Source organism: Colossoma macropomum, unplaced genomic scaffold (assembly GCF_904425465.1).
Source record: "Colossoma macropomum unplaced genomic scaffold, Colossoma_macropomum, whole genome shotgun sequence".
NCBI classification, from domain to species: Eukaryota; Metazoa; Chordata; class Actinopteri; order Characiformes; family Serrasalmidae; genus Colossoma; species Colossoma macropomum.
The window spans coordinates 82,501-107,424 of record NW_023495190.1 but is presented as its reverse complement, the minus strand read 5'-3'; the positions used below and the strand labels follow the sequence as shown (position 1 = coordinate 107,424).

At 41.0% G+C, this 24,924-nt stretch overlaps 1 protein-coding gene across 2 annotated transcripts in view; it reads left to right on the top strand.

The window, feature by feature from the left end:
• The first annotated feature begins 16,993 nt into the window (after positions 1-16,993).
• LOC118801114 overlaps positions 16,994-24,924 on the top strand; it is a 70,680-nt gene continuing 62,749 nt past the window's right edge. Inside the window, exons 1-5 of one of the 2 annotated variants that reach the window (XM_036561287.1) lie at positions 16,994-17,125; positions 20,859-20,938; positions 21,560-21,574; positions 21,716-22,009; positions 23,390-24,924. The exon at positions 23,390-24,924 is cut by the window's right edge and continues 763 nt beyond it. In XM_036561287.1, coding sequence (XP_036417180.1) covers positions 20,889-20,938; positions 21,560-21,574; positions 21,716-22,009; positions 23,390-24,924 — 1,894 coding nt within the window. In that variant the 5' untranslated portion in view covers positions 16,994-17,125; positions 20,859-20,888. Of the gene's footprint in view, positions 17,126-20,858; positions 20,939-21,559; positions 22,010-23,389 lie in introns of both variants that reach the window. The other variant, XM_036561286.1, reaches the window with a different exon arrangement.

Below are 24,924 nucleotides of genomic sequence, written 5' to 3'. Positions count from 1 at the left end.
TTCCCCCAAGTCTCTAGTCCATAGTTTTGTTTTTGTCCCTATAACCATGTATATATCTGTACCCGTCTCAATCAGTGTTCCTGTTTCTGTGTTTGGTCTTATTGTACCCATTCCTGTCCATATTTCTGTCCCTGTTCCAGTAACCATGTCTGTTCCTGTTCCCATGTCTATGTTAACTCCGTCTCCTGTTCTTACTCCACTTTGGTTTCCAGTCTCATCACTGTCTGGTCCTATCCAGTTGCGTGTTCCATCTCTTGTCCAGCCCTTCTCGTCCTTTATCTCATCACCGGTCCAGTCCCATGTTCAGTCTACTGTCCATTCTCGTGTCTTGTCATTTCAGGAGTTTCCTGTCCATTCCCCTATCCAATTTCCTGTGTACTCCTCTGTCTGGTTTCCTGTCTGTTTTGTCATTGTCCCTTGTCCAGTCCCTTGCACGGTTTAGTGTATTACCCCGGTCTGGTGTCCTGTCCCCTGTATAGTTTCTTGTTTATGTTCTCCCGGTCCCTCCTCCTACCCGGCTCCCACTTTAGATAGCTTTCGTTTTTCGCGCCTCGGGAGCTGCGCGTTAGGAGGGGGGTTCTGTCACGGATTCCTTCTTTTCTCCCTCTGAGTGTCTGTTTCGTCCCCTCTTTTGTAGCCATGTGTCTTTTTGTTTTCTTGTACCATGTGCTTTTGTTGTTGTTCTGTGTCTCCTCCCTGGTCCTGCCCCCTTGTTATCTGTTCCACCTGCTTGTAGCTCCGCCCCTCATTAGTCCCAGGTGTGTCTCATTTCCCCTCTGTGTATTTATACCCCTGTGTTTGTTCAGTCTTCGTCTTGCATTGTGAATGTAATCTTGTCTCTTGTTTGCTTGTTGTGCTTGTAGTTTGGTTTTGTATTGTTTTCGTTATGGACTCTCATTTCAATAAAAACTCGCATTTGCATCCCGCCTCCATGCCTCAAACGTTACAGTTTATTTATACAGCACCTTTCATATATTAAAAATGCAGCTCAAAGTGCTTCACAATGCAAAATAAAAACAACAGGAAAAAGAAGAAAAAAGATAAGAATATAAACAAAATATAACAAACAAATAATAAACAGCAGAAATTGATATATTAATAAATCCAGTTAAAAGCACAGGATAAAAGTATAAATAGAAAGTAAAAGACAGTAAAAATGTAACTGACCAGATCATAAAGGAACAGTAATAATCCAGTGAAAACAAAGGAAACAGTGAAGAGCTGGTTAAACGCTGAAGTACAGAAATCTGTTTTAACTGGTTTTAAAACTCTGACTGGAGGAGTCTGACGGAGGTTTATCAGTGCTGTGCTCCAGATCTTTGGGGCCTAAAACTAAACGCTGCCTCTCGGCTCTGTTTAAGTTCCTTATGTGGAACATGGAGAACATGGAGAACATGGAGCAGCAGCACTGGATGATCTTAGAGCTGGATTAGGATCATCGTCTATCAGCACTCAGAGACGAGTGAAGCTGCTGAACCATTAAGAGATTTCTAGCAGTAAATTGTGTAGCTGATTCTAAAAGAGACGATCAGCAAGAGCAGTGAAGCTGAAACGGCTCTAATGTGATCCTGCTCTCTAGTTCATATTCTCACTGCTGCGTTTGACACAGTTGGAGTTTGTTGGTTGTGTTTGCAGGACGTCCTGTGAACAAATCAGTACAGCAGTCAAGTCGAGAAAACGTTTTAGCATCTTACAGACAGAGATCGCATGACAAAACACAGCTCTGGTAATATTATTAATATGCGCTTTATAAGTTAAATCAGAGTCTAGAGTTACACCAGGATTCCTACCTTGTTCCTCTTTGCTTCGCTACCAATTATAATTATTTCTGTCTTTTCTTCATTAAGCTTTAGAAAATTGCTGTTCGTCCAGCTGACTGTGCTGGACAGACACACAGTGAGCTTATCTACTGAAATGACATTGTCTGGAGCCACAGATATACAGCTGTGTATCATCTGCATAACTATGGAAATTGATGCCCTGCTTCCTAATAATCTGACCCAGTGGCAGCAAATACAAAGAAAACAGAAGTGGACCTAGTACAGAGCCTTGTGGTACACCACAGAGAATATCTGACATATGTTCACCTATGTTTATAAAATACTGTCATCCAGTGAAATATGTAGAGAACCAGTTTAACACAGTTCTGAAGCTGATTTAGAAGGTTAGCGTTACTGCTCCTGAGCACTGATTGGTTAGCATTACTGCTACTGGGAGCTGATTGGTTAGCGTTACTGCTCCTGAGCACTGATTGGTTAACATTACTGCTACTGAGAGCTGATTCGTTAGCATTACTGCTACTGGGAGCTGATTGGTTAGCATTACTGCTACTGAGCACTGATTTGTTAGCATTACTGCTACTGAGCGCTGATTCGTTACCGTTACTGCTATTGAGAGCTGATTGGTTAACTTTACTGCTACTGAGAGCTGATTGGTTAGCGTTACTGATACTGAGAGCTGATTGGTTAACATTACTGCTACTGAGAGCTGATTGGTTAACATTACTGCTACTGAGAGCTGATTGGTTAACATTACTGATACTGAGAGCTGATTGGTTAACATTACTGATACTGAGAGCTGATTGGTTAACATTACTGATACTGAGAGCTGATTGGTTAACATTACTGCTACTGAGAGCTGATTGGTTAACATTACTGCTACTGAGAGCTGATTGGTTAACGTTACTGCTACTGAGAGCTGATTGGTTTGCGTTACTGCTACTGAGAGCTGATTGGTTAGCATTACTGCTACTGAGTGCTGATTGTTTAACATTACTGCTACTGAGAGCTGATTGGTTAACATTACTGCTACTGAGAGCTGATTGGTTAACATTACTGATACTGAGAGCTGATTGGTTAACATTACTGCTACTGAGAGCTGATTGGTTAACATTACTGCTACTGAGAGCTGATTGGTTAACATTACTGCTACTGAGAGCTGATTGGTTTAACATTACTGATACTGAGAGCTGATTGGTTAACATTACTGATACTGAGAGCTGATTGGTTAACATTACTGATACTGAGAGCTGATTGGTTAACATTACTGATACTGAGAGCTGATTGGTTAACATTACTGATACTGAGCACTGATTGGTTAACATTACTGTACTGACAGCTGATTGGTTAGCATTACTGATACTGACAGCTGATTGGTTAGCATTACTGTACTGAGTGCTGATTGGTTAGCATTACTGCTACTGAGAGCTGATTGGTTAACATTACTGCTACTGAGAGCTGATTGGTTAGCGTTACTGCTACTGAGAGCTGATTGGTTAGCGTTACTGCTACTGAGAATTCTGATTGGTTAGCGTTACTGCTACGGAGAGCTGATTGGTTAGCGTTACTGCTACTGAGCGCTGATTGGTTAGCGTTACTGCTACTGAGATTTCTCATTAGTTAAATTGAGTTAAACAAACTGAAATTCTCAGAAACAGAGCAATAAACTTTAAGGGAAGAAGTTCTTCTCATAATAAGAAACTGTTCAGTTCACATGTAGAAAAGATTATAATAATGTGTATTTTGAATTACAGGAATTACAGTTTCAGCATTTAAGATTTCATGTCTTTTTCAAATTCTTTAGAAATGCAGAAACCATTTTTACTAACTTGAATTAATTTTAGCTTTTGGTACTTTTTATTACAGTAAATTAATAAGTGAAAATGTAATATTAAGGCAAACTGTTTTAGCTGTTATGTACTATTTATCTTGATCTCAGGAATTCAGTTTAAACATGACAAAATGAAATTTTAGCTAGTAAATATTTCATTATTATCAGGAATTTGATTTGCACATGTGAAAATTTAAATTGAACAAATACATATTAAATATTCAGCAGTAAAAATTCTGATTTGACTACAGAAAAACATATTTTTCACATGTATTTTCTTGTCCCAGCCTTGTGCTAGGCCACCTCCAGCCACTAGGGGGAGACAAGACACCACGAAGGGGTAATTAGGGCTGAGTGTCAACAGCTGCAGGCTCCTTATTAAGGGCTGCTCACAGGCCGTTCTGCGCTCAGTCTTGAGCCCCTGCTGCCGTGGTTGTGGGTCTCTTGGCCGAGCCGGTAGTTTTGGAGTACCTCTTGCTGGTTAGTGACTCGGGACCTCAGTCGTTTTTGGGCTAAAACTCTGAGCGCGAGTACTAAAAACGTTCTGATGCCGTTTCTGTTGGTTCCTTTCCCCTGTAGTTTGTAGAAGCCTGTAGTTTGTTTGGCCGCTGTCCTCTCCACTCGTTCATCAAACCTTCTCAAGCCTCTGCTGTTCTGCACTTGAGTCCTTCACCCTCATATCAGATTAGTGACTCCACCCTCATCACTTCTGTGTCTTATCCAGAGATCGCTGGAGTGGAGTGAGTCACTAATCACATCATGTGTAAATAGGACTCTGCTGTTCAGTCCATTGTAAGTTGAAATATAAGATCTATCTGTTTGCATTAAACTCAGTTCAAACCTGTAGTTAGACTCTCCACAAGTCAAACTGCTCTTTATTGATGTAGCGCCTTTCCCTTTAAAACAATCAGAATCAGAATACTTTATTGATCCCAGAGGGAAACTGCAGTTGTTACAGTTGCAACCATTTATGTAAAAGAATAAACACTCTAATAATTTAAAACAAATAATTTAAAACGAGAGGGAAATTTGCAACATGTACACCTTTAAATTCTCACAAATACAGTAAGATGACAGTGGCTGTGATAATAAATATGAAACATACTGTATGAAGCAGTTCAAATTATTGCACCTCTGAGTTAAAAAAAACTCTATTACTTTTATTATTATTATTATTATTATTATTATTATTATTACACATATGAACAGTACAGTTTGGTATTGAATATTGCACAGATGAACCATAGTGTCACACACTGAGGGAGGAGTTATAGAGTTTGATGGCCACAGGTAAGAATGACTTCCTGTGGCACTCTGTGGTGCATTGTGGTAGAATGAGTTCTGCACTGAATGTGCTCCTATGACTCATCACTGTGTCGTAGAGTGGGTGGGAGCCGTTGTCCATAATGGCCTGCAGCTTAGACAGCATCCTCCTCTCCGACACTGCCGTCAGGAGCCCAGCGCCACACCCACAACATCACCGGCCTTGTGGATCAGTCTGTTGAGTCTGTTGGCGTCTGCCGCCCTCAGCCTGCTTCCCCAGCATGCAACAGCATAGAGGACAGCACTCACCACCACAGACTCATAATTATTCAGAGTTACACACCGGTAATGAGGGCGGGGCCCTGGGCTCGGTCAATATGCTACCTTAGCTGTAACACCCACCTGCGGTGCTGGTTCTTGTTCTGTAAACAAATTAATAGAACAGTCAATTAGACTACAGCACCAGTTAGAACTGTGCACATTTACACAGTTTAAAATGTCCCAGCCTGCACAGATTTATTCATTTTTCAAGGAAATGTAAAATATTATTATTTTGAAAGTTTAATTAAAGCTCTTTCCTAGAAAAACAGCATATTCAGCTCTCTGATTACTTCAGTCTGTCTGTGTTAACTCCAGTTCACAGTGTGCTGGACTACATGCAGTCATGAACTCAGCACTGAAACAGACGTTGTTCTCTCCAGAACTTCGTGTCTCTGGCTGTGGTGTCTGTCTGAGTGTGCTAACTGTTCTGCTACCTATGAGCGCTGTAATAAAACTCAACCCTAATTGTTTAGTCTTCACCCCGTCACAGGCCTGTTTCAGAGCTTGAGGACACTGAGGCCATAGAACACTAACTGCACCGGCCGCTTCACTCCAGGAGTGAAATAAGAGAAAATAACATCCACTTGATTTCTCTCAGTCATGTAATGAGGCCTCCTCCCTCGCACGCCCTGCCACTCCCTCTCTCTCTCTCTCTCTTTGTCTCTCTCTCTCTGTCTCACTCTCTCTGTCTCTTCCTCTCTCTCTCTCCCCCCTCCCTCTCTCTCTCTCTCCCCTCCCTCTCTCTCTCTCTCTCTCTCCCCCCTCCCTCTCTCTCTCTCTCTCTCTCTCTCTCCCCCCTCCCTCTCTCTCTCTCTCTTTGTCTCTCTCTGTCTCTCTCTCTCTCACTCTCTCTCTCTGTATCTCTCTCTTTGTCGCTCTCTCTCTCTGTCTCTCTCGCTCTCTCTCTCTGTATCTCTCTCTGTCTCTCTCTCGCTCTCTCTCTCTGTATCTCTCTCTGTCTCTCTCTCGCTCTCTCTCTCTGTATCTCTCTCGCTCTCTCTCTCTGTCTCTCTCGCTCTCTCTCTCGCGCTCTCTCTCTCTCTCTCTCTGTCTCTCTCTCGCTCTCTCTGTATCGCTCTCTCTCTCTCTCTCTCTCTCTCTCTCTCTCTCTCTCTCTCTATGTATCGCTCTCTCTCTCTCTCTCTCTCTCTCTCTCTGTCTCTCTGTATCGCTCTCTCTCTCTCTCTCTCTCTCTCTCTCTCACTGAAGCTTTGGCTGATGCTGCGCCTCACCTCGTTAAACCAGATTCTCAGTTTCAGACTCAAACCTCTCTCCTGAGGCAGGAAATAGTCTCTCTCCGGTAGTTTACAGCGGAATCTGTACTCTGAGCTCGGTTCCCAAAGTGCTCTAGCTGAGCTGACTTTCACACTGAAAGCTAAGGTATTAGCTCCACAGCACTCAGCAGGAACGTTACTACACAGCGTAGAAGCTGTCTGGCTGACGCTTAGCGCAGGTGGTAACCCAGTAAACATTTGGCCGTTGAAACAACGTTGAAATCGTGTATCTGACTGCTGTTCTTCGCCTTATTAAGGTTCAAAATGAAAAATGAACAGACGTCCAAACTTAGCCGTTAAAAAAACACCAAAATAGTCACAGTAGAAACGTCATTTTTAGGGGTTCTTGGAAATAAATTACATAAAGTAAATAAACTGAAATACACCACCAGAGTCACCTAGCAGACACAGTTTATGGGTTAAAAGGCACTGAAAAATCATCCAAAATGAAATTCCACTGGGACTCTCTCAAAGAGAGAGAGCACTTTACCATCAGTCCTATATAGAACCTTATCATGCTTAATACGCTGTACAGCAGAAGAACCTTTTTGGTGCTATATAGAATCAGTTTTTCTATATAGAACCATATCATGCTTAATACACTGTACAGCAGAAGAACCTTTTTGGTGCTATATAGAATCAGTTTTTCTATATAGAACCATATCATGCTTAATACACTGTACAGCAGAAGAACCTTTTTGGTGCTATATAGAATCAATTTTTCTATATAGAACCTTATACAACACATTCTCTGTCAATGTGAAGAACCTTTTCACCATGTAAAGAATCTTCCAGTAGTTAACTAACAATTGTGATTCCAATGTAAACATAAAACAAAACAAACTTCGTTAAATGGGAACTTTACTGAAAACGTGTAGTTATTCTTAATTTCATTTGTGGAGCATAAAACTGGACCTGAACTTCGTCAGGACTATGACAAAGATCCTTTGCATCAGTTCAGAAAGAATTTCACCTTTAAACTATAAGCTTTAAACTATAAGCTTTAAACTATAAGCTTTAAACTATAAGCCGTGTCAGTGCTGTATATGATTTTAAACGTTTTAATGTAAAGGAAATGAAGGTCATTATTTAACAAGATAAAATCTTGTTCATTTTAGTTCCTCAAAAGCCAAAAAACCCAAAGCTAAAAGCTCTGCGGGGGGCATGCTTGAGGTGATCGGCCATGGCAGCGTCCATCTCATGAGCTGTGGCTTTGCTGTTCCACTTCAGAACTGCAGCTGACTGCAGTATTAAACTGCAGCATTAAAGTCTCCTGACAAACACAGTGAAAGCCACTCTAATCTCATCATACTTCACCACTACAGACATTTCAGGCAACACCAAGGCTGCACAGGACTGATGCTGGATCAGTAATTATGACTGTCATTTCCATACAGACGATTCTAGATCAGCAGTCCTGCTCCTGAGACAGAGAGGTCACCCACAGCACTGACTCTGTGATGACACTGTGGTCACTTTCATAGCCCACAGTATGTCTGACTGTGTTCTAATCCACACTGAGAGCTCTGCGCCACCTTAATGAAGACAGATGTGGTTTGAGAGGGTTGAAGGATGTTTTCAGGAAGTATTTACAGAAATGATTTAGGTGAATATTGACTTGTAGTGTTTGTTAGAAATGTTAGCTTCACAGCTCCACTGCTAAACTAAACTCACAAACTTGGACACCAGTCATGTTTTGGCTAAAAGACATTGGGGTAAGCAGAAAACTGTTTAAATTTTATATTTTGCTGAACCACTCCTTTAAACAGGTTCTTAGTCATAAAACGAGTGTGGTAACTGATAACCAGGAAACTGGTACATAAGTTGTTAACACATTACGCTCTGTTGTAATACTTACTTTAACTTGTGCGCATTATTTGACCACAGACAGTTTGTTGTTGTGGCACACAGACAAATCCAGTCAGCTTCTGAAACAAAGATCTGTTTGCAAAAGACGACAGTCAGCAACAGTTAATTCAGTAACTGATCTCTGATTCACTGTCTAATAAAACCTCACTAATGATTTCAACTTGTGTAGCCAAAGCTAATGAACGAAGCATCAGAATGACGGCCACATTTCCCTCCGTACCACCATCTACAAACACAGCTGTAGCTTCTAGTGTTAGCTACTCGAGTTACCTAACTAGCTGCGTAAGCGAGCTGCTTTCAGATACTGTAAAATAATCATTAATTGTGGTTCATTTCAAAGTAAAATATGCTCCTGGCAGTTTTAAAATGAGCCTCGAACTGTTCATGTATGTGACTACAAGCTTAGGTAAATACAGCTAATGTAGCTCAATATAGCTAACGGCTAACTTTTACAAGTGAGCCCACCCAAAAATCCAAGATGAACGCCGACGCAGACGCTATATGGAGCGCTGCATTCACAATATACAGCTACTGTTCATGTTAGTGCTTAACTAGAATGATTATGTGGTGTTTCTAAGAAGTTATTAGCAAATACTTATACAGGGCAACAACAGAAACAGCTAATGTCAGAAAACGCGCGTTGTCGTGATGAATCAATAGCGTTAGCCAGCGATCTTAGCTTCTATCAGGACCTTCACCATCAATCACACTGAATTAAGGGAAATAAAATGACCGCTACCTTCGTTAATAAGGTTTTGATTCGCTATATTCAGCCAACGCAGACAAATCTTTAAATCTAAGTTAACGTGAACCACTGACCGCTGTGTTTCACATAGTTAGCGCGACTGTTCAGCACTAGCTAACCTTAGCAAGACAGCTTCAGCAGCTGTATCAAATACTGACAAGCCAGCTGTCTAACATGTATCCTCTATTCATAAACAAATGACAATACTAATATTTAAAGATTCTTTGTAAGCTTAGTGACTCGTATATGACAACAGCTCTACCTAAAATGGCCAGCTAACGTTTACTCACCTGGGTCAGTGCCGACAGTAGTGCCCTATGCTGTGGGTGGCTCGCTGAGGGCTTTCTCAAACGAGAGCCTTCCAAAGGGGCACTGACCGGTGCCGTTCAAATGGATATTGCGTCTTCTTTAACCCAATACATCCCCCAAACCCACAGCGCCTGACTGACAGGACTGCCTGGCTGACAGTGGAAATGCAGCTGCAAACATGACTGAAAATGCATTTCCACTGTGGCAGAGCTGGAGCGCCACGATGACCAAATACAACTGCACACGGGCGTTTTCTATGTCAGAGTCAGACCGTTAAGACAGTGAAAATGGATGGTCAAAACCGCTGCTTTTCTATGTTAAAAGTTTCCAGCTTTTATACACTGAAATTAAAACACACATAGTTTTGCGTTTGAATTTGAACTGTGTATTAATTAATGCACACTGCTGTGAGAGATGCAACTGTAAATACACCATTTAGCACCTGCATTTAAATTTGAAAAAAGCTGACGGCACCATGTGAAATAATGACAGCTACACTCCATGTGACGTCATATGGCATGTTCTCTACACCATAAAGACAAGTGAAATATTATCAAGCTTCAGTAATCAACATCTAACAGAACAGTCAGCCAATCTATATTTAACATTTGGTACCTTTGAGAAAAGATAAATAAAAATTAGATTAATTCTCATAATCGTTCCTTGCTATCTTGGAGATGTGACTGAAACTCTACACCATTGACCTTTATTTTGTCAGGCTTAGCTTTAGTAATGTTGACGTGAAAAAATTCAGTATTGGAAAATCAGTATTGGAAACCATGCCTTTAATTTCCTATCTCTGGACTGGTACTGTTATTATGATAGTTATCATTATTGCGTTATAGTGAAACGTCCACTGACGTCATTAACGGGTCTCCAATGAAGTGACTTCTTTAAAACGGATTTTGGACGTCTACTGACGTCATTACACTGTAAATTCTAATTAGTTAACCTTACTTAAAAAAAGGATGCAAACCGATTTCCTTAAAGAACTAAGTGGTATAGGAATTGTATGTTGTACTAACAAATGCTTATTTAGTACAGTTTACTTAGACTTAAGTTTAATTCACTTAGAAAAAACTGTTTAAGCTACTTAATGATTTACTTTAGGTGTACTTCTGACTACTCAGTCTACTCAGAATTACCATTTCAAACAACTAAATCATATCAAGTAAAATGTACTGTGTGCATTAAAAACAACTCATTTAAGATGGGCTAACTAATGTTACATTTCCTGCAACTTAGAATTCGTCAGTTGTGCTTACTTGAACATCAACCTGATTTATTTATTAAAACCATGCAAACTGATTGCCTTAAAAAGACCAAGTAAGTGTTACTTGTGTAACTTAAGTACTTTACACACCCATTAAACATTAATGAAAAGCAGATTCCATTCTCTTTGAAATAAGCTCATTTACAGTTTCACATAGTAAAACAAGCTACTGACACAGTTTAAAGTTCAATTATACACATTTTTATTTTGTTAGAAGAGGCACAAAGGGCTGAAAATAGGGTTGGCATTGATTTATAAGAGGACATCTGCATACATTTATACCAGCAACACAATAAATAAAGAAAATATGAAACAAACAGACATCGACAGAAAATAAATAAAATAAAATATAAATATAAAATATAATATAATATAATAATAATAATAATAATAATAATAATATAAAATAAAATAAATCCAGTCTTAAGTGAGCCGTCTTCACATTAATCTTGATTATACCTTCTAACTCAACAGGAGATTTTATAAGTGTTTGCAGTTCAGGTGGAGGTTTGTTCTCTCCCAAGCCAAGATCACCCTTTGAATGAAGTTGAAAGCCAACCCAAACAAGAGGCACATTAGTTGAGGCAGGTTCTGTAGATGGTCCATTACAATACCTCCCTCAATGATGGCAGTAGACACTGGGTCACGGTGGAGATGATTTATAGAGTGAGGCACAACTTCACTGCTAACAGTCACACCCCAATAGATACTGGCGCTGAGGCCTCATCACTGTCAGAACCCTGTATAAAAACAAAAAAACAACACTACAGCGGTGAAACGTTGAGGCACGACTGTTTGTCATCAGTGTCATCCTGCCTACACTGCCTTCCAGCCTTGTCTATTACGTTATCACTTCACAGACACCTGTATTTATCAGTTCTGTCAACATCAGCAGCCCTTAAACATTTTAGACCAGTTTATAAATGTAGTAATAAATGAAGTGAAATTAAGTACTGAAGTCTTCCTAATGTTCAGTCTCCTTTGCTGATCTTGCTAACATGTGTAGCTAGTGTATAGCTAGGGTATATCTAGTGTATAGCTAGTGTATAGCTAGGGTATAGTTAATGTATAGCTAGGGTATAGCTAATATATAGCTGGTGTATAGGTAGGGTATATTTAGTATATAGCTAGTGTATAGCTAGGGTATAACTAGTGTATAGCTAATGTATAGCTAGTGTATAGCAAATGTATAGCTAGGGTATAGTTAGGGTATATTTAGTGTATAGCTAGGGTATAACTAGTGTATAGCTAGTGTATTGCTAGGGTATAGTTAATGTATAGCTAGGGTATAGATAGTGTATAGCTAGTGTATAGCTAATGTATAGCTGGTGTATAGCTAGGGTATATTTAGTGTATAGCTAGGGTAAATTTAGTATAAAGCTAGGGTATATTTAGTGTATGGCTAATGTATAGCTAGGGTATATCTACTGTATAGCTAGTGTATAGCTAATGTATAGCTGGTGTATAGCTAGGGTATATTTAGTTTATAGCTAGGGTATATCTAGTGTATAGCTAGGGTATATTTAGTGTATAGCTAGTGTATAGCTAGGGTATAGCTAGTGTATAGCTAATGTATAGCTAGTGTATAGCTAGGGTATATCTAGTGTATAGCTAGTGTATAGCTAGGTTATATCTAGTGTATAGCTAGTGTATATCTAGTGTAAAGCTAGTGTATAGCTAGGGTATATCTAATGTATAGCTAATGTATAGCTGGTGTATAGCTAGGGTATATTTAGTGTATAGCTAGTGTATAGCTAATGTATAGTTAATGTATAGCTAGGGTATAGCTAGTGTATAGCTAATGTATAGCTAGTGTATAGCTAATGTATAGCTAGGGTATATTTAGTATATAGCTAGTGCATAGCTAGGGTATAACTAGTGTATAGCTAATGTATAGCTAGTGTATAGCAAATGTATAGCTAGGGTATAGCTAATGTATAGCTAGTGTATAGCTAGGGTATATTTAGTGTATAGCTAGTGTATAGCTAGGGTATAGTTAATGTATAGCTAGGGTATAGATAGTGTATAGCTAGTGTATAGCTAATGTATAGCTGGTGTATAGCTAGAGTATATTTAGTGTATAGCTAGGGTAAATTTAGTATAAAGCTAGGGTATATCTAGTGTATAGCTAATGTATAGCTAGAGTATAGCTAGTGTATAGCTAATGTATAGCTAGGGTATATCTAATGTATAGCTAGTGTATAGCTAGGGTATATCTAATGTATAGCTAGTGTAAAGCTAGTGTATAGCTAATGTATAGCTGGTGTATAGCTAGGGTATATTTAGTGTATAGTTAGTGTATAGATAGGGTATAGCTAGTGTATAGCTAATGTATAGCTAGTGTATAGCTAGGGTATATCTAATGTATAGCTAGTGTATAGCTAGGTTATATCTAGTGTATAGCTAGTGTATATCTAGTGTAAAGCTAGTGTATAGCTAGGGTATATCTAATGTATAGCTAATGTATAGCTGGTGTATAGCTAGGGTATATTTAATGTATAGCTAGTGTATAGCTAGGGTATAGTTAATGTATAGCTAGGGTATAGCTAGTGTATAGCTAATGTATAGCTGGTGTATAGCTAGGGTATATTTAGTATATAGCTAGTGCATAGCTAGGGTATAACTAGTGTATAGCTAATGTATAGCTAGTGTATAGCTAGGGTATATTTAGTGTATAGCTAGTGTATTGCTAGGGTATAGTTAATGTATAGCTAGGGTATAGATAGTGTATAGCTAGTGTATAGCTAATGTATAGCTGGTGTATAGCTAGGGTATATTTAGTGTATAGCTAGGCTAAATTTAGTATAAAGCTAGGGTATATCTAGTGTATATCTACTGTATAGCTAGTGTAAAGCTAGTGTATAGCTAATGTATAGCTGGTGCATAGCTGGTGTATAGCTAGGGTATATTTAGTGTATAGCTAGGGTAAATTTAGTATAAAGCTAGGGTATATCTAGTGTATGGCTAATGAATAGCTAGTGTATAGCTAGGGTATATCTACTGTAAAGCTAGTGTATAGCTAATGTATAGCTGGTGTATAGCTAGGGTATATTTAGTTTATAGCTAGGGTATATCTAGTGTATAGCTAGGGTATATTTAGTTTATAGCTAGGGTATATCTAGTGTATAGCTAGGGTATATCTACTGTATAGCTAGGGTATATTTAGTGTATAGTTAGTGTATAGATAGGGTATAGCTAACGTATAGCTAGTGTATAGCTAGGGTATATCTAATGTATAGCTAGTGTATAGCTAGGTTATATCTAGTGTATAGCTAGTGTATATCTAGTGTAAAGCTAGTGTATAGCTAGGGTATATCTAATGTATAGCTAATGTATAGCTGGTGTATAGCTAGGGTATATTTAATGTATAGCTAGTGTATAGCTAGGGTATAGTTAATGTATAGCTAGTGTATAGCTAATGTATAGCTGGTGCATAGCTGGTGTATAGCTAGGGTATATTTAGTGTATAGCTAGGGTATATCTAGTGTATAGCTAGGGTGTAGCTAATGTATAGCTAGGGTATATCTAATGTATAGCTAGTGTATAGCTAGGGTATATCTACTGTATAGCTAGTGTAAAGCTAGTGTATAGCTAATGTATAGCTGGTGTATAGCTAGGGTATATTTAGTGTATAGCTAGGGTATATTTAGTGTATAGCTAGTGTATAGCTAGGGTATAGCTAGTGTATAGCTAATGTATAGCTAGTGTATAGCTAGGGTATATCTAATGTATAGCTAGTGTATAGCTAGGTTATATCTAGTGTATAGCTAGTGTATATCTAGTGTAAAGCTAGTGTATAGCTAGGGTATTTCTAATGTATAGCTAATGTATAGCTGGTGTATAGCTGGTGTATAGCTAGGGTATATTTAGTGTATAGCTAGTGTATATCTAGGGTATATCTGGTGTATAGCTAAAGTATAGCTAGGGTATAGCTAGTGTATTTCTAGTGTATAGCTAGTGTATATCTAGTGTATAGCTATTGTATAGCTAGTGTATAGATAGTGTATATCTAGTGTATATCTAGTGTATAGCTAGGGTATAGCTAATGTATATCTAGTATATATGTAGTGTATAGCTAGGGTATAGCTAGTGTATAACTAGTGTATAGCTGGTGTATAGCTAGTGTATAGCTTGGGTATGCGAGGTGGAGATGTTCTACCCCTTGTGCAGAATACACAAACAATGCATGGCAAGCAGGCTTAGCACTGTTAAGCTCAGCAGTGCAACACAGTGACATGGACTGCAATCTGTTATGAGCAGTGAGGTGCTCTCTGTCTCTCGCAGTGAGGTGCTCTCTTTCACTCGCAGTGAGGTGCTCTCTGATGCTCATAGTGAGGTGCTCTCTGTCACTCGCAGTGAGGTGCTCTCTGATGCTCATAGTGAGGTGCTCTCTGTCACTCGCAGTGAGGTGCTCTCTGATGCTCGTAGTGAGGTGCTCTCTGATGCTCGCAGTGAGGTGCTCTCTGTCACTCGCAGTGAGGTGCTCTGTCACTCGCAGTGAGGTTCTCTCTGATGCTCGTAGTGAGGTGCTCTCTGATGCTCGCAGTGAGGTGCTCTCTGATGCTCGCAGTGAGGTGCTCACTGTCACTCTCAGTGAGGTGCTCTCTGTTGCTCGTAGTGAGGTGCTCTCTGATGCTCGCAGTGAGGTGCTCTCTGTCACTCACAGTGAGGTGCCCTCTGTCATTCACAGTGAGGTGCTCTCTGTCTCTCGCAGTGAGGTGCTCTCTGATGCTCGCAGCGAGGTGCTCTCTGTCACTCACAGTGAGGTGCTCTGTCGCTCGCAGTGAGATACTCTGTCGCTCACAGTGAGGTGCTCACTGTCACTCTCAGTGAGGTGCTCTCTGATGCTCGTAGTGAGGTGCTCTCTGATGCTCGCAGTGAGGTGCTCTCTGTCTCTCGCAGTGAGGTGCTCTCTGTCTCTCGCAGTGAGGTGCTCTCTGTCACTCGCAGTGAGGTGCTCTTTGTCTCTCACAGTGAGGTGCTCTCTGTCACTCGCAGTGAGGTGCTCTCTGTCACTCGCAGTGAGGTGCTCTCTGTCATTCACAGTGAGGTGCTCTCTGTCTCTTGCAGTGAGGTGCTCTCTGATGCTCGTAGTGAGGTGCTCTCTGATGCTCGCAGTGAGGTGCTCTCTGTCTCTCGCAGTGAGATGCTCTCTGATGCTCGTAATGAGGTGCTCTCTGTCTCTCGTAGTGAGGTGCTCTCTGTCCCTCGCAGTGAGGTGCTCTCTGTCACTCGCAGTTAGCTGCTCTCTGTCTCTCGCAGTGAGATGCTCTCTGATGCTCGTAGTGAGGTGCTCTCTGTCTCTCGTAGTGAAGTGCTCTCTGTCACTCACAGTGAGGTGCTCTCTGATGCTCATAGTGAGTTGCTCTCTGATGCTCATAGTGAGGTGCTCTCTGATGCTCACAGTGAGGTGCTCTCTGATGCTCGTAGTGAGGTGCTCTCTGTCTCTCGCAGTGAGGTGCTCTCTGTCACTCACAGTGAGGTGCTCTCTGTCTCTCGCAGTGAGGTGCTCTCTGTCACTCGCAGTGAGGTGCTCTCTGATGCTCGTATTGAGGTGCTCACTGTCGCTTGCAGTGAGGTGCTCTCTGATGCTCATAGTGAGGTGCTCTCTGATGCTCGTAGTGAGGTGCTCTCTGTCACTCACAGTGAGGTGCTCTCTGTCACTCACAGTGAGGTGCTCACTGTCACTCACAGTGAGGTGCTCTTTGTCTCTCGCAGTGAGGTGCTCTCTGATGCTCGTAGTGAGTTGCTCTCTGATGCTCGCAGTGAGGTGCTTTCTGTCACTCGCAGTTAGGTGCTCTCTGATGCTCGTAGTGAGGTCCTTACTGTCGCTCGTAGTGAGGTGCTCACTGTCGCTCGCAGTGATGTGCTCTCTGATGCTCGTAGTGAGGTGCTCACTGTCACTCGCAGTGAGGTGCTCTCTGATGCTCGCAGTGAGGTGCTCTCTGATGCTCGTAGTGAGGTGCTCACTGTCACTCGCAGTGAGGTGCTCTCTGTTGCTTGCAGTGAGGTGCTCTCTGATGCTCGCAGTGAGGTCCTCACTGTCGCCCGTAGTGAGGTGCTCTCTGATGCTCGCAGTGAGGTCCTCACTGTCACTCGCAGTGAGGTGCTCTCTGTTGCTCGCAGTGAGGTCCTCACTGTCGCCCGTAGTGAGGTGCTCACTGTCAATCGCAGTGAGGTGCTCTCTGTTGTTCGCAGTGAGGTGCTCTCTGATGCTCGCAGTGAGGTCCTCACTGTCGCCCGTAGTGAGGTGCTCTCTGATGCTCGCATTGAGGTGCTCTCTGTGGTGCGGTGACGTGCTCTCTGTCACTCGCAGCATTAAACTTCCCCACAAACTGAGCACTTCCTGACTGAAACCGACAGTAAAGTGTAGCAGCAGCGCTGTAGGAGAAGAAGGACAGAGAGAGAGAGAGAGAGAGAGAGAGACAGAGACTCACAGTAACAGAGACTTTATTCCACACGGTAAGTTATAATAAACACTCATTTACAGCTCTGAAGTGTAGATTAAAGAACACGTGTTACAGTTTCTAACTGAACTCAGTGGAGGACTGAAGCTCTAGTAGGAGGTAGAAAATGGAGAGTAGAGAAGCTTCTAGATCAGCGTGTAAAATGGCGGACAGTGAACCGCCGAGAGGCGCTGGTGAAAAACGGCCGTAGAGAAACTCAGAAATCCTGAATTTGTTAAACTGTTTTTGTTTCATTTTAGACATCATTTTTCATGATTTTGGTGGCGTCTAAGATGGTCTCTCTGTATCTCTGTGCCTCTCTCTCTCTCTCTGTATCTCTCTCTCTCTCTCTCTCTTGCACGAGTTAGAGGGGTGTATAAGGTTGTAGTTTGTTATATGTGGTTCAGAAAAAAATCTACATTAATTCCTCTGTTCTCTGAAATGTCGATCAGTCAGGCGTAGCTGTGAAAACCTGCTCATGCTTTGAGTTCAGGTGTTGAGAAATCTAAAAGAACTGGGTTTCTGAGCTCTAACACTCCAAAAAGAACCTGCCTGAACAGAAACAAGCACAGAAACCAAGAAATGTGGATCTGATTTACAGTTTATGAACAAAATACACTGTTGATCAATACATGATCAATATCAGCTCCAGTGATCAGACTGAGTATTATGGTTTGTTCTGCTGTAGTTTATGCTGTGAGATCTGCTGAAATCCAGACTCCTTGTATGAACTGAATACTTGGACAAGAGAACTGACTCTGACTCTGATAGTGAAGTCCTGTTAATCTTGTCATGTTATTGTTTTGCTGTCCGGCATGATTGACAGGTGAACTGCATGTGTAAACGTGGTTAAAGAGTAAAAGTCAGTAGTTTGGACCTTTTCATTCAGTGGTTTTCCTTTATTTTTATTATTTACTACATTGTAAATAAATATTAAAGACATCAGATCTATGAAGGAACAGGGAACACATGGAATTATGTAGTTGTTGTTTGTAGTGATAAACAAACTGAATATGTTTTATACTTCAGATTCTTCAGTGTAGCCACTCTTTGCTTTGATAACGGCTTTGCAGTCTTGCCATTCTCTCAATCAGCTTCATGAAGGAATGGTTTTAATTAATAGATGTGCCTTGTCAAGAGTTAATTTGTGGACTTGCTCATTCTTAATGTGTTTGAGACCATCAGTTGTGTTGTGCGGACGCACGTTTGGTACATAGTTTTGTACAGTAAACAGCTCTATTTTATAAACTTTTATACTAAAATCCTGAAAAATAGGAGGTTTGGACTTTACAGTATTTTAGACACATACACTGTAACCATGTTAATTCACTTGTTTTAGGCTTTACTGATTGGTGAACACTTTCACAACCAGTTCAGTGTATTTCATTGATTTGTACAGTTTGATTCACATTTGTATTCACATTGATTCATTTGTAATAATAGAGTATTTCAGTTAGTTGGTTAAATATTGATAATGCAATACATGCAACTTTAAGAACTAATCAACTAAAGAGATGAAATGAGGCTCAAATTAACTAATCTATATCTGAAATGTTTAACAATGACCTTTTTGTCAGTCATTTATTGATCAGCTTTTGCACTAACATGCTGAAAAATAGGGGGTTTTGACTGTGGCACAGTATTTTAGACACATACACCATCAATAGCCATGCAAATTCACTTGTTTTAGGCATCACCTGATTTGTGAAAGCTTTATGCAGAGGAAAGACCTCAGAGAGCCATGAGGCTGAAGTTGGCCTATTAGCCAGCTTATTGTTTGAATTTTCCCAGTCCACCTTAAATGGCGTGGCAGTTACATTTGCTCGCCTCTTTTTCGAATTTTCCCAGTCCACCTTAAGTGGTACAGTAGTTACATTAAAGCACCTCTTCTTTGAACTTTTCCATTCCATCTTAAAAGCTGCAGCAGTCACATTCAGGCGCCTGAGGCCAGAAGAAGAACAATCAGAATGTAACTGCATCATTTAAGGTAGAACAGGGAAATTCAGAAAACAGTGCTGACTGCAGCTTCGTGCAGAGCTGAGCGGCCTGAGAAGGGATGAGCAGGTTGCTCTGTTTTGGCTTGACAGGCAACATTAACTTATTTCTACTGTTTCACTGAATCAGTAGGTCACTAATGTTTTGTGCCATTTGCTGGTGTTTGTGAGAGAAACTGGTGAGTCTCACAGCAGCAACTGCAGCAACAGTTTACTAAGCCACAGCTTAGCTAAGGTTGGCTGCGTTATTTGTTGTGGTGTTGTTCTCTCTAATGTTGTATTAAGGTATTTGTCTGTACAGTGTTTGCGAAGGGTTTTATGGCCAAGAAGACCTAAAAAAATTTGCTAGCCCAGCGTTTTTCACCTTGACAATGCACGTCCATGAATTTGGGGGCGGAGCTTCTGAAGGAGGACTGAAGGGAGGGATGTATTTGTTTTTCTGTTGAGTTCAAATATCAACAGTCGTTATCCAGAGTCTCTTACTGCACCTTTAAGTAATCCTGCACCCCCCAATGGCCAGCTAGCAGTGTTTTTCTTTGTCTTTCTCACACTGGATTTAGTTTGAGATGGAGAGACACCTTTTAAATGATGTGAGACTGGCTGGTTAAGATTGGTACAGATGGGTTTGGGGTTTAGAAAGTGCTGTAGATGTAAATGAGAATTGTGAGATCAGTTTTCCCTGGGAGTAAGAAGTAAAGTGGTCCCATTACAGTTTGAGAGGGATGTAATGATCTGTTATATTTAATCACAGTAACTAATGTACCCCCACTGTGATGGGTTAGCTTCCTATTCTGGAACAGAACCATAGTTTTGAGTTCTTGGAGCTGATTGTGTTCAGCTAAAACTGTGAAAGGCTGATTTTGGACCATATGCAGGCTGGTTAACTTTCCTGCACACACTGCTACAAACTCTATACAGTAGTACTGAACCTACAGTGTGGGCTGTGGGGTTTGATGGGTGTCCTGTACTGACCACTGTGCCCCCCTCACTTTTAAATGGGCTGCTATCGTCCTGCTGTTATAAACCAAAAGTTACAGAGGAGAGAGTGAGCGGTCTGGCAGACGGGCAAAACTAGACTTGACTGGTCTTGTTTTTAAATAGAAATCAGTGATGTGGCCTGCAAGGCCCTATATGATATATATGTATATATGTGTGTGTGTGTGTGTGTGTGTGAGAAACTTAGAGAAAGTCATGCTGTGTCCCATGAACAGTTGTACAGGGAGGTGCATTATTATTTTTATTTTTATTAAAACTTTATGAAAATCTTATTTTATTTTGTAATTATTTCTGCATTAATTTATATGAATAGTTATTTTAATGTTATATTTACATATTTAATGTCAGTATCAAATGTTATTCTGTAGTTTTTGTTCAGTTTCAGCCAAAGACAAACTTTTCTGTGAAGTACTGTGTTATAATAAACAGTCAGACAGTGAAGCAGGATTGAATATCACACAACAGAGAAGTGTTTAAGTCTGAACTGTGAGTAACTGAGGTACACACATAAACCTGACTGAGCAGAGCTTAACTGGAGAGATACGTCTGAATACAGACGTGTGTGATTTCAGTGTTTCTCCTCACTGTGTGAACAGAACTCAACTCTAAATATGACCCTTAATAATTACCCACTCGTACTGCATCTTCACTGTAGTATTGTTTATTATTAAGTACTGCATGATGCTGCAGTGACAACAGACTCATGATCTTACAGTGAGTGTGATCATCATCCTGTCTATGTTTTGTGTGTCTGAATAGATCTCAGAGGGAAATCCAGAGAACAGCTCCATGATGGAGCTTCATCACTCCAGCAGTGGAGGAGGAGCCTCTGATCTAAAGTGAGTAACTTCATATCAGCAGTTTTTATAAGAACAAAATAAAAATGTGTTAAAGAGGATCATTTTTACAGCCTTCAATGCTCCAAAACACGTTTTCCTCACACTGTTCATCTCTATTCACCCTCTGTCTGAAACGCTCTGTTGGAGCTCCTGTGTCTTTAAGCCCCGCCTCCCGATGAGCCCAGTGTGCTCTGATTGGTTGGATTGCTCACTCTGTTCTGATTGGCCACCCACCAGAGCTGTTGAAAGCAGTGGCGGCATCCTGCACTGTGTGAGGGGGCAGAGCTCACCAGTAGGCGGGCAGTAAGGACTATTACAAGATGATGTCATCCTGTAACAAAGGAAAGGGCTGGAATTCCAGCGAGGCGTTTCAGCAGCTGAGAAAAGTGGGTTCTGTGGGAGAGAGGTTCTCCCTCTGGAGGGAATGCTGAGCTTTGGGACTGCAGAACCTTTACATGAACAAAAAGATCCAACTCACTAAAGGAAAGAGGAGAAATCTGAAAACAAAACAGCTCAATGTTCAAAGAAAAATCCCTTTAAAATGTTTCAGTTTTGTTCAGATTAAATGAGTTTTAATAAATGGAATATTTACTAAACACTTTTCTCTCATTATACTGTCAGGTTAAAACGATCTCCAGAACCCAGCTGTGTGTCTATGAAGAGTGACCGGTCCATGCCTCACCCTCCTGTATTCAGTGGAGGAGGAGGAGAACCCAGCTGTGTGTCTATGAAGAGTGACCGGTCCATGCCTCACCCTCCTACATTCAGCGGAGGAGAAGAACCCAGCTGTGTGTCTATGAAGAGTGACCGGTCCATGCCTCACCCTCCTACATTCAGCGGAGGAGGAGAACCCAGCTGGGTGTCTATGAAGAGTGACATGTCCATACTTCACCCTCCTGTATTCAGCGGAGGAGAAGAACCCAGCTGTGTGTCTATGAAGAGTGACCGGTCCATGCCTCACCCTCCTACATTCAGCGGAGGAGAAGAACCCAGCTGTGTGTCTATGAAGAGTGACCGGTCCATGCCTCACCTTCCTACATTCAGCGGAGGAGCTGTACCCTCTGACCCAGAGTGAGTTATTGTACTATAACACTGAATAGTGAACAGATGAAGAAGTTTAGGATGTAGAGCACAAACACTTCTTGTTGATCCATGACTGTAACTGTGAGAAGGACAGTCCAGTCACTGACTGTGTGTTATGGTAATGTTTATCAGTGATGTGAAAAATATACCTACAATCTAGAAATAATGTGTTAGACAGTAATTCATTATGCACTTACCGTTTATTTACAAATGTATGAAACATGAAACTATTATTAATGCTCTGTTCCAGTCTAGAAATAGTCATAATTCCAAATGTTTCATAGTGTAAGTAAATTGCTTGTGTAGGGGTCGACTGAGGTCACTACATGAAAAAAGAGACAAAGAGCCATATGTCAAAAAAAAATGTAGTCATCTTATGTCTTCTTTCATTTCCTTACAGCATTATGTTAATTTTTTAGCTCAGCACAGGAAAGATGTCGGGGAGGGTTAACACCAGAATAATAAACAGAACTGAAATGTAGAGCAGGTCAGGAAGGATAAATAACCCAACAAAACAAATAAAGCAAAAACATATACACACTTTCTCCATTTCCCCAGCTGAACCAAAAACAAAGTAGGTTCAAAAGAAATGGCACCCACCCCTACAGCCTGGCTGTTAGTCATTCTAACAAAGTGGACATGGTCTCTATGCTCTGTTGTGCTCCAGCGTTCAGTAACAGTTGGCTCTGATATAAAAGTTTAGATATGATGACCAGTGTGTGTTTCTCTAAAACAAACAGCTCAGCCACAAAAGAGAGGCAGACAGTGTTGCTCCACAACTAATAAGATGCATGGAGAGTCACTCCAGATCTGCCAGGGAGGGAACGCTCTGTCCACAGACTTCAGCTCAGACAATCCAATCAGTTTCCATATGTGTCACTCATCACTGACATAAAACACAGAGGCGAAAAAAGATAGAGAGAGAGAGAGAGAGAGAGAGAGAGAACAAAACAAACATAAGTCTTTGGGATATAACAGCAGTAACAATCTCTAAGTGTGCAGTCAGAATTTCTTAGTTCCTATGAACTGTTAGATTCTGCGGTTGTTAAATATGTGAAAGCGCTTCAACAATCTGAATATACTATTTTAGCAGTAAATTATCTCGGCTACCCAGCAGAGCCTAAATACATATGTGCTCAATCAGCCTTTAGAATTTGGAGCACAGTTTGTACACCATGTATGTTCATCATGGGAACCAGACTCAAATCTATAGAAGGAGCTTACATTAAAGTTACATTACAATATAATTAAATTATAATTACATGAAAATATTACATGTTTCAAGTACTTCCATTGGTGAGCTGCACTGTGAGCTGTTATTATAGTTATTTGTGTTGATGTTTGTGTTACTGTGTTTGACCCCATCAGGCTGAGCTCCACAGAACCTGCACTGCAGATAAACACTCTGTTGGAGGAAACTGGAGACCTGAATCAGGATTCTTACCAACCAGTGGATGATGATCTACACAGAGTCTTACAGAGACACAAAACCAGCATGAAGAACAAGTACGAGAGCTTATTTGAGGGAATCAGAACAGAAGAGAATAAAACCCTCCTGAACAGGATTTACACTCAGCTCTACATCATAGAGGGAGAGAGTGAAGGAGTGAATGAAGAACATGAGGTTCTACAGATGGAGAAAACACCCAGGAGACGCTTTCAAGACTCTCCAATCAACTGCTTAGACATCTTTAAACCTCTACAAGGTCCTGAAGGAGAAACACGAGAAGAGACTATTGGAGCTGTGGAGGCTGACAGACTCAGACACAGAGAAAGAGAAGATCACAGACCAGAAGAGCCAGAGCTCAGAGCTGTTCTGACTAAAGGCATCGCTGGAATTGGAAAAACTGTCTCTGTGCAGAAGTTCATTCTGGACTGGGCTGAAGGAAAAGCCAATCAGGATGTAGAGATCATGACTGTGCTTCCGTTCCGGGAGCTGAACCTGATTAAAGATGATCAATACAGTCTTCATGGACTTCTGTGTGACTTCCATCCTGAGCTCAAAGATCTGGACCCAGAGATTTATGATCAGATCAAAGCTGTGTTTATATTTGATGGTCTGGATGAAAGCAGAATTCCACTGGACTTTAAACAGTGTGAGAAAGTATCTGACATCACCATGACATCATCAGTGGGAGTGTTGATGACCAACCTCATCAAAGGAGAGCTGCTTCCCTCTGCTCTGATCTGGATCACCTCCCGACCAGCAGCAGCCAATCAGATCCCTCCTAAATACATGAACCGTGTGACAGAAATTCAGGGATTCAGTGACCCACAGAAGGAGGAGTACTTCAGGAAGAGGATCAGTGATGAAGACCAAGCCCAGAGAATCATCTCCCACATTAAGACAGTGAGGAGCCTCCACATCATGTGCCACATTCCAGTCTTCTGCTGGATCTCAGCTACTGTTCTTCAGAGAATCATGAAACAGCATCATACAGAAATCCCTAAAACTCTGACTGAAATGTACTCACACTTCCTGATCACTCAGACCAACATGAAAAACAAGAAGTATGAGGAGAAAAACGAGAGAGACCCAAAGAATCTGCTGGAGTCCAACAGAACCATCATACTGAAACTGGCTGAACTGGCTTTCAAACAGCTGATGAAGGGCAATGTGATGTTCTATGAAGAGGACCTGAGAGAGAGCAGCATTGATGTCACTGAGGCCTCAGTGTATTCTGGGATTTTCACTGAGATCTTTAGGGAGGAATGTGTGCTTCACCAGAGAAAGATCTACTGCTTTGTTCATCTGAGATTTCAGGAGTTCCTGGCTGCTGTTTATGTGTTTCACTGCTGTGAGATCAAAAACATGGAGGAACTAAAAATATTTAAACCACCAAGCAGAGAGAGGCCTGAGAATGATCCACAGAAGAGGTTTAGACCACAGTACAGAGAGAGGT